The sequence below is a fragment of the Ylistrum balloti genome, unplaced genomic scaffold (assembly GCF_031769215.1).
Source record: "Ylistrum balloti isolate Yb309-2 unplaced genomic scaffold, AGI_CSIRO_Ybal_v1 Utg370242, whole genome shotgun sequence".
Lineage (NCBI taxonomy): Eukaryota > Metazoa > Mollusca > Bivalvia > Pectinida > Pectinidae > Ylistrum > Ylistrum balloti.
The window spans coordinates 973,418-984,300 of record NW_026782196.1 but is presented as its reverse complement, the minus strand read 5'-3'; the positions used below and the strand labels follow the sequence as shown (position 1 = coordinate 984,300).

Below are 10,883 nucleotides of genomic sequence, written 5' to 3'. Positions count from 1 at the left end.
ACGACAAAAAAAAAAAAAAAAGATACGACTGAAACATTTAGATTAAAATTGAAACACATATACAAATGTAGATTAAGACAGACGTCTAAAAATGTAGATTACGACAAAACTAAAGAATGAAAAATGTAGATTAAGACAAAAAGATAAAAATGTTGATTAAGACAGAAAGACGTCAAAAATATAGATAACGACAAAAAGTGTTCAAAATGTAGATTACGAAAAGACAAACGAAAGTAGAATATGAAAAAAGGATGAATAAAAAATTGTAGATAACGACAAAAAGAGGGATAGAAATGAAGATTATGACAGAAAGACGGATAGAAATGAAGATTATGACAGAAAGACGGATGAAGATTGTTAAATGTTACTCTGACATATTTTGCAATAAGAATGAAAGATTTGAAGAAAAACCTACTATGCATAGATTTACATGCCAAAATAAATGTGATTTGGATCGATAGAAGGAAGAAAACATTACCTAAATTGCCAAAGGATGTTATATCGAATAAAAAATATCACGTCTAAGACAAGTAAAATTATCCCAAAAACGAAAAGAAAATATCAACACGTGAACATAATCATAATCCAAAATCAAATTAAGTAAAACTAGACCAAATTATCAACTAAAGTAAGATTTACACGGAGACTCCCGAGAAAAAGTACAAGGAGAATAAAATTCTTCATCATCTGCAATTAAACGCTTTTTAGTCACATTCTTCTTATTAAATTCATTCTTACTGACAATAATGCCAAAATAAGATCGTGTAAATCTTGTTTTCACATTCCATGCTCGTGTTGCTGTCTCATACCAAAAATATCTTGATATAAACTAAAACGAATTCTCTGTGATCGACAGAGTGATCTAACAAATGGAATGAACGTAGCACTATCAACGTGTCTATGTCCACAGTACGGACGTTATTCACTTTGGTGTGTTGGTGGTGTAAATATTAGTGAATACCACAACCAGTCAATAAATACCTTCATATGTATTAGCTACACGTCACTAATATTGATAGGATTTTGAAATGATCTACTTCATGCAATATTCTATCATCACAATGTTATAAATTAAAATGTTCCTGCTTATCAACAAATGATAAGTCACCGATACACAAATAAGACATTGACAGACAGATCAAATTAGCGAGATTTTGGTTATGTCTATTATCATGGAGCGTTGAGGTATCTTTTCATCACTTCATTACTTTATCAAATTTGACATTGTTGAAAACTGCCGAAGAAATGTTTATCCAATATCAAATGCAATAAAACCTAGAGAACATGCATTTTATGTTGGAGAAAGTGTCGCCTCCTCCAACATAAAATGCATTAAAACCTTGAGAACATTTTCAGTACGGGATGGTGGACACCTCCTCCAACAACCAATAGGTGGTCATGGCGCCTTTCCCCTAAAATAAGAAAAATAGAAGAATAAAGGCTTCTATTTGAACTTGGAGTATTACAGTAAGTAAAGTATTACAGATTTTACATCACATGACCTGGAATAAACCTCTCTGTTTTGTAAAGCTAAATTTACCAGATTTATATTTACACCCAATAGATGTTTATCTCAGACCATGTTTACACCCAATAGATGTTTATCTCAGACCAAGTTTACACCCAACAGATGTTTATCTCAGACCAAGTTTACATCCAACAGATGTTTATCTCAGACCAAGTTTACACCCAATAGATGTTTATCTCAGACCAAGTTTACACCCAATAGATGTTTATCTTAGACTAAGTTTACATTCAATATATGTTTATTTTATACTAACCTTTTAAACTCATTTTGATGTATTATTAGTAACGTTTAATGGAGCCCTTACCTTGATGTTTATTTGCCCACGACATTCCACGATGTAAACAAGTTGTCATCCACAGATGTTTGTTGCCTCACTAATGTGTACTTCCAACGACAAACCAAAGGAAATTTCACCCAATAGATGTTTATCTCAGTGTCTGATAATTCCAAGTTTACAGCCCAATAGATGTTTATGTTAGACTAAGTTTACATTCAATATATGTTTATTTTATACTAACCTTTTAAACTCATTTTGATGTATTATTAGTAACGTTAAATGGAGCCCTTACCTTGATGTTTATTTGCCCACGACATTCCACGTTAAACAAGCCCGTGTCATCCATAGCCTTCTTTGTTGCCTCACTAATGTGTATCTTCAACGCTACAAACCAAAGGAAATTTCAATTTGGTGTTTTTCAGTGTCTGATAATTCCACGGTAATGACAGCCCTATAACCTAGTTCACACGGAAATACTCAAAGTTTGAATCAATATTCAAACTCATGTTTTCCCACTGATGTCAAATCTCGCATGCCTTCTACTCTAATTTATACGTGTTCTAAATACAAGTTAATTGTTTCGTGAGAAAATTCAGTGTCTATAAACAGTTTCTGGCACAAACAAGCCATTTACATCATCCTCGTTTGTGGAAGATGTTGTAAAAAAGCAAACAACCCCAAAAACAAAAACAAAACAATAGTGAATAAAACCTTGTGATACGATGATAAACTGTCTTCCACTGTTATCTATCAGCTACTGTTGTTTCCTTACTGTTATGAACGGTCTACCACTGTTACCTATCAGCGCCTGTTGTTTCCTTACTGTAATGAACGGTCTACCACTGTTACCTATCAGCGCCTGTTGTTTCCTTACTGTAATGAACGGTCTACCACTGTTACCTATCAGCGCCTGTTGTTTCCTTACTGTAATGAACGGTCTACCACTGTTACCTATCAGCGCCTGTTGTTTCCTTACTGTAATGAACTGTCTACCACTGTTACTTACCAGAGCCTGTTGTTTCTATTCTGGATGCCGTATTGACAGTGTCACCAAACAGACAATATCTTGGCATCTTCAGTCCTACAACTCCTGTTACACAGGGACCTGTTACGGGAACAAAAATGTGGGTGTAACTCTTGAATACAAAAGGTGATTACGATCATTTGTGTTTCTATGTATATATATATGACTAAATCACCATGAACCGAATCCCAAGCTTTATTAAACAGGTTAAGGCTATTATTAATTTGGTTTTGATCATTTCATCGATGTGTATGAAAGCTCATGCATGTTTTGCTTGTCCCCCCTTAATCAACTTTACTTACCTGTATGTATACCGATACGTAGTTTCACTTTGTCCACAACATTGTGTTTCAAAGTATGACTTGAAATTTGGTCGAGCAAGTCCAAAGCCATACGACAGATTTCCGTCACGTGCTGCGTCCCGTTACGAATAGGAAGACCGGACGCCACCATATAAGCGTCCCCTATTGTTTCAACCTATCAAATAACATCAGAAGAGAAAAACAGCAATGTCTGAAGTTTAACTTCATAGATGAGATTATGCTCCATATGTATTTTTGTCAGTTTGAGTTGAGATATTTTCTTTACAAATGATACGTAACTCAACATGTCCACGGCTTTTATACAAAACAAAATTATATTAGTTTTGTTTTTATCCCTTAACATAACTGACTAGTCCTATGAGGACGAAACATTGTATGATGTAGCATAACTGACCAGTCCTATAAGGACGAAACATTATACGATGTAGCATAACTGACGAGTCCTATAAGGACGAAACAGCTTTATGATGTAGCATAACTGACGAGACCTATAAGGATGAAACAGCTGTATGATGTAGCATAACTGACCAGTCCTATAAGGACGAAACATTGTATGATGTAGCATAACTGACCAGTCCTATAAGGAAGAAACAGCTGTATGATGTAGCATAACTGACCAGTCCTATAAGGACGAAACAGCTTTATGATGTAGCATCACTGACCAGTCCTATAAGGACGAAACATTGTATGATGTAGCATCACTGACCAGTCTTATAAGGACGAAACAGCTTTATGATGTGGCATAACATACCAGTCCTATAAGGACGAAACAGCTGTATGATGTAGCATTACTGACCAGTCCTATAAGGACGAAAAAGCTGTATGATGTAGCATCACTGACCAGTCCTATAAGGACGAAACATTGTATGATGTAGTATAACTGACCAGTCCTATAAGGACAAAACATTGTATGATATAGCATAACTGACCAGTCCTATAAGGACGAAACAGCTTTATGATGTAGCATAACATACCAGTCCTATAAGGACGAAACAGCTTTATGATGTTACATAACTGACCAGTCCTATAAGGACAATACAGCTGTATGATGTAGCATAACTGACCAGTCCTATAAGGACGAAACAGCTGTATGATGTAGCATAACTGACCAGTTCTATAGGGACTAAACATTGTATGAAGTTTCGCTCTACTTTCCAATCAGTATTTGTATTTAAATGTGCTATTTACTTATGCGTCTTTTGTACAATCTTGTAGATATACAATAATTTCACGAAGAGCTGTTAGCTTTATTTGGGGTAAAAGGTCAATCAGATATGCAATGACTTATATGCGATATTTCTATTGAGAAGACTTATCTTGGCTGCACCGTGTCCTACTCAGTTATAAATCCTATTGTCAATGACATTCTGATCTTGTAAAAAATGGCATCTCAGGTTAGAAATGCTTTCTTTTTTTGAAAAAAAGGAAACTAGATTGTTTTACACTTATTTATACTCATACCTTTAAGTACAATTCTTACCCATGATACCATGATACTAAAAAGGATTTTAGTCAACTTTGAAAATAACAAAAGTTAAAGAAGTAAAATGCGTGTCCTTTTCCAGACTCACCTTATATACGTTGTACTTGTCTATTATGTTATCAAACAGTGTATACACTTCATTGAGAACGTCAATCACCTTCAAAATATAATAAAAATGTGTTACGATAACTTATGTAAACATTATATGTAATGTAACACAGTTCTCTCTGTGAATAAAACCTTGATACCAAAATCTTATATAACAGATAAACACGAATAACATGTTCCTCCTAAATGCCGTCAAGTTTCGTGGAAATATATAGGGAAAAAGACCAACTTTCTTCCATACATATATAAACATGCGCTCATATCTCCGATCTTTGTCATCTCAAGGTGTCCAGTCTTCTCCATACAGCACGTGCGTGACGCTGTTTGGGAAACAATGTATATAGGAACAAGATATTTGTGAGAACTCATTCCTAAAACAATTATCATCCGACTAGAAAAAAAGCTTCATCGGTATGAACAAAACCGTCCAAAGATAGTAAATCGATTTTAATAAGCATGGCCATCACTCATGTCTTGTCTAGTACGATTTAAATTCGAGACGGCGTCAAAACTACGAGCAATTATCATGCCGCCATATGTTTGGAAAAACAGCTATGACGTCAAACGGTTTGTATGAACAGCATACTTAATACTGTTCTTCTAAATACAATTTGTATAAGAATACAAAACAAACTATTCTAGATGTGCGTGTGGCAAAAAACAATAAAACGATTTAATCTCTTGGAACTCTTCTGTTTACTTGTTTACAGATAAATTGGCGGCGGAAAGTCCGTGCATCAGTTGGCACAATGCAAAAATGCAAAAGTCTACCGAACTAAACGATAATTTTTAATTAGACCTCTGCGAGTTCTACGAACTCTTACTGAAAAAAAATGAAATTAAGAATTTTAAAATCCACATTAGAAATAAAAGTACATTTTTGTTAGTTTTATCGAAGGCAAAAGTTCAGAATGGTGTTAGTATTTGTCTTTACTGTCCATTTAAATATCGTTACCATATTGAAATTAATCCTTCGATAAACCTGCAAACAAAACACTTCAATCTTTTAATGCTTATTTCATAGTTTACGATATCGATTTATATCTGTATGCTTGTACCTGCAGCGCGGTCAGCTTTGAACACAAGCTTGTAAAGTCCACCAGGTCACTGAAGTAAATTGTGACTGAACTGTAGCTTTCTGGCAACACATGTCGACCTTGCAGTAGATCTCTTGCCACACTCCTAAAATAAAATAGATACGTACTTATCGCTTATTTTAAACCCACGCATTTAAAATTAGATACATCAGAGCCAAACAATCCATTAAATTGCATCGTACAACTGTGTCGTCCTTCTGGGACTCGCCAGTAATGCTGAGGTCCTAAATTTCGAAATTCAAGGCGCAAATGAAGAAAATGAAAACCTGATGGAAGAAATGTCAAAATCTAGATGGACTAATGTACTACCTTAATAACCTCAATAATAAATTTTGTTCTTTTCCTGTATAGGATAATTTCAAAAGAACATCAATTACATGTGTATATTCTGAACCATATTGCTATTTCTGCGTTTACATCAGAATTTCAATGGCGTGGGATTTTGAGTTTCGAACATTTATAGAACTACTAACCAATCAAGTACAGTTAATTCCGTAACTTACAAATCAGAAATTAGTCAGCTTCATCAAATACACAAAAAACAGATGGAAATTTTTTTTCAACCTTGTGTATGATTGTGATATAATTATAAAAACCTGAAATGAAAATTATTACGATTTTTTTTTATTTAAGTGGAGTACATAATCGTATGCTCTCACTTTTTATGCTAATTTTTTCTGAGTGCATCGCTCCTTGTAGTGGTCTTTTATATTGAATTTCTAAAAAGGAACTTTATTCGTGGTGAAATATCCTCAACGAAACAACATATTGATCTACATTATTCTGTGGTTGACGGTGGTTATAGACCTTGGAAGTATTTGGTGTAGAAGTTCCTCAGAGCGTTTCTTCTCTACCAACAGTTGCTGTGTACGCTCCTCCACAATATCCTCAAGGTTTGTAGCGTACTTTTCCATCCTGTGCAACAGCATGTCTACGAAGTTTGTATGTTTCGTCCTGCAAAGAATGATGACATCAAAATTGTATGTGTCGTCACTCACACTGTCCTGTTGTCCGATTGTAGTTACGTATTAAATATAAATCCGATTCGGGATATATTGCAGACACACATTTTGTCATTCGTGCCAAGTTTTGAAATTTTGTATATTTAATTAAGCAAAACAAATTTTCCCAGACAAAAAAAGATATTGATGTGAAATGCACATACCCCATCATCTTCCGTAGAGATTTCAGAATACTATGGAAATCAGGCCGATCCTCCGAGTCCTCCGCCCAACATCTTGTCAGCAAATCAATGAGTTCGGCTGAACCATGGTCTTTAGGGACAATCGGGCGAAACAGTGGCTCGTCCCTCTCTTTTATTTTTTCTACAATCTCTATACAAAAGAAAAATTAGATTTGTTCTGATCATATTACCTTCAAAGATGTGTAATCGTTCTCACAATTGTTGATATTGAAATGTGATATATCGAACAAGTTCTAAGAGCATTAACTACCTATTTCTTGGTGTACATCAGTGCAATTCCAGCGCCAATTGTATATTTACGTACCCCAATGTATGATTTATTTGTTTACATGCTATTTCGGGATGTAAAATAAACCATCGCACATTTGGAATGAGTAAATATAGCGACAGTAGCTATTATAAGATAAGATGTTGTTGGTTTGTTGACCAGATCGATACACAGACGCGGTGTACAGTGTTTACCATCCACGTCCATCACAGTTCTGTAGGCGTCATAGGGCGTTGAACGGGTCAAGATTTCCACCATGATGATGGAAAAGCTAAATACATCCCCTTTGATGGTATGGCCTCCTTCACGTAAATGTTCCGGCGCAACCCACAACTCTGAAGTAGAACACAGTGAATGCGAGATCCTATTGTATGGTAGTGTTTGTAAGCTTAGGATTTCTGTTGTGATATAGTTCTTTAAAGCGACGTATTATGTAAGGTATTTAAATAAAACAATACTAATTATTATTTCTAATTATGTTTCTAATGTATGACATCACTTTTCTACAAACACCACATGAAAATGACTATATAACATTTCTGATATGTAAGCGATACGATTATTGCACCTAAGCTAAGTTAAGTTTATTAACCGATACAGAATCTTATAAGATCCTCTTCATCGGACTCAAAAACATGACATAAAAATTAAAATGAAAGTGAAAGTGCACCTGATGAAACACAAACCATTTGGACATAATTCTTTATAGAAAATTCGTATGTGATGTGCGCAATTTCACATCCAAGTGATTTCTTTTCAATGCTTCTTTCAATTAAGCTTTTTTCAATTAAGCTTATCCCATAGTTACAGATTTAGTGCAATTCTAGATTTCCATGCAAACATCAAAACATTATCACCTCAGCCGAAATATAACAAAGAACAACTAACCTTGACCATGATGCGCTATTCTTGCATTCTGGTAAAGTGTGGATAGACCATAGTCTGATATTTTTACAACAAAGCGACTATCCACCATACAACATTTGGACGTGAGATGCCCGTGGTACTTCAAGCATGACGACTGTATAAACGACATCCCCTGTTGCAGAATGTCAGGTTGTCATATTACAATATGATTGTATATAAGCATCGACATGTTACGAAATACGATGTCAAGATAATTTGGACTACTGGATTAAATATAATTCTACATGAACTCAACAACTGTCAACATGGAATATATTTGTTGATAGGTTTTGACCTGCTCATTTATTCAAAAGTGGTCAATTTTGACCTCTGGTCCTTCTTAACGTGACCGATGACCACCAAACGCTTTAACTTTCACTGGACAATACTATATGTGAATATAAGATAGATATGTTGATGAAGCATTAATTCAAAATCCGAGTTAAAACCATGTGGTTCTCTAACCCATACTTGCCCGCATCGCTCCTCTCTAATTGAGACATTGTTATTAATTTTTTTCGAACAACACACTCTAATTAGAGTCATCTGAAGGTGGACACCTAAAAGACACCACCATTAAAAACAAAGTACAGGTAAGAGAATAGAGGTTATTGTACTCCTCTTCCGGTAATCAGAAAACCATCATTGCTGCTGATAGATGATACATTGGAACGCATAATATTAAGCACAATTTCTAGTAAATCTTGAGATGTCTTTCTTATGGAAGTTGGTGTTTTTTTGCCATGGTCGATCTTGCTTTAGGTGGATCCGAATCATACCAAGTACTTTGTCAGTGGATGTGTTGGTGAAAATAGACGCCACACTGTGTGAATTGCATCCCTGATATTTTAGATAAGTACTGTGGACATACTTTCTGCTAGGTGTTTTAGGTTTATGACATGATGTTCTCAGTTCCCAACCAGAAGTCAAAGAATGTCTGCTACTGGTCGGAAGCCATTGTAACCAAACGGACCAGTATAGTCCCTATGGTCCGTAATGGATTCCACTTTGTGGATCCTTGATGTCAATACATTTTAGGAGTGTTCTATGCTATGAAATACACGTGCCTACATTGTGAGTAAACTAATCTTCCAATCAAACGCCTTTCAAACTGTTTAATAGGGTTGTTTCCGTTTTTCCATATGTTACCATTATTGCCATCCTGTGCACTTTCTTTTCCTTAATCTTTTTTACAATTTTGACACATTACTTTATGCCTTAGTGTTCATATGATTATAGTACAGCCGGAAAAGTCATTCGATTTCTTACCATTTAGTACACAACGTATGCCAGTGCTAGAACGCCTAACACTGGTCTTCCATTCTAAGACCTGTAAGTTTACGAACCCATCAACAACAAAAAACTATTGAGCTATATGTTGGGCAATATTGTGGAAATCTGCAAGGACCTTCATTAATCACACGGCATTGAGTACTTACCGCAGCTACATCCTTAAGCATCGACATTTTGAAAGATATATCCAGTTTAATGTTGTCGTTTTCTAATATATCCTGAAAATAATAACATTCATATCATGTTAAACGCTGTTTTATCTATCGAGAAATCAGTAAGGAAAAACAACGCTGAAAAGGGGATCGAATAGAATACATATAAGTTAAATATCACAAAGTTACATCAAGCAAACTGATATTTGTACACATTTGTTCTTCAGGAACAAGGTCCAGTGAACCTGCTATTACCTCTATACAACCTTTGGTGCAGAATTCGTGGACAATACAGATTTTGTTTGTTTCTACACTAACGCCAATCAGCCGTGTCAGGTTTTCATGCGTCATGGACCGCACCTTCAACATATATATTCCTTATTACAATATTTGTGTTTACGTTTGATATCAAAGAAGTATATTGAAGAGTATTTATTTATTACTTTATCTTAATTAATTTATTTATTTATCTATTTTATTTTATTTTATTTATTTATTTTATTTATTTACTTATTTTATGAAGCTGTTTACTGCTTCACAATCTCCATCATCACATTGCGATGTACCAGCAACATTGATGCAGTTTTTTAAGCAAGTAAATTGATGATAAGAACCGTACGGCAATGCACAGAGCGCATAATAAACTAGTATACTTAGATAATTCGATAGAACGTAAACTGGTAATAACAGGTAAACGGTATTGAACCTTATATCAAAATTTAATGTACGGGGCTACTAAACCCATAAACTAGTGTCTGATATCACTTTTCTTCTTTGTGTTTTAAATGACTCGAAGTCAACAATTACCGGTTAATATGGTTTGCAACCAACGAATCATTTCAAATATAAGCCGTGATAATTAATTGTTGTTGATATTATACGATCAATTCTAATCAACGATCACCTCTGTTAAAGGAACGCACCTGTTGTAGTTCTTTAAGTACATTTCTTGACAAATCTATCTTCCTCTGTCGTACCATTCTGACAGAAACTGGTGATCCCTGGTCATACAAGAGCAAATGCATTTTACAAGTTTTACATCAACACTTTAAAACAGCGATTTGTGAAATTCATTCCTTAAGTCTTCCTCACAAAACTTATAACTTTAAGACAAAATTGGAATCTTGTAAGGAAGATCATTTCATCAACCAACACAGTTATATGCCTATACATACAACTACAGACACCCGTGCATGTTACAATATGCCCTAGTTTACTGC

The 10,883-nt window shown here is 34.8% G+C and overlaps 1 protein-coding gene across 1 annotated transcript; it reads right to left on the bottom strand.

The window, feature by feature from the left end:
* Window positions 1-1,352: 1,352 nt before the first annotated feature.
* LOC132552290 (atrial natriuretic peptide receptor 2-like) lies at window positions 1,353-10,643 on the bottom strand. The gene is made up of 12 exons (XM_060216452.1): window positions 10,587-10,643; window positions 9,658-9,729; window positions 8,201-8,351; window positions 7,507-7,647; window positions 7,006-7,174; window positions 6,648-6,794; window positions 5,802-5,925; window positions 4,724-4,792; window positions 3,132-3,306; window positions 2,812-2,910; window positions 2,098-2,189; window positions 1,353-1,412 (listed from the first exon to the last, which is right to left on the bottom strand). The coding sequence occupies exons 1-12, from the start codon at window positions 10,641-10,643 to the stop codon at window positions 1,353-1,355; spliced, it is 1,356 nt and encodes a 451-aa protein (XP_060072435.1).
* Window positions 10,644-10,883: the final 240 nt, after the last annotated feature.

Bases quoted from the DNA above. Each gene is read 5' to 3' on its own strand.
- LOC132552290 (XM_060216452.1), bottom strand. From the start codon at position 10,643: ATGGTACGACAGAGGAAGATAGATTTGTCAAGAAATGTACTTAAAGAA. The intron at 9,730-10,586 runs GTGCGTTCCTTT...TATTATTTTCAG, and splicing joins TACTTAAAGAACTACAACAG to GATATATTAGAAAACGACAA. The intron at 7,175-7,506 runs GTAAACACTGTA...TCTTTTGTATAG, and splicing joins AACTGTGATGGACGTGGATG to AGATTGTAGAAAAAATAAAA.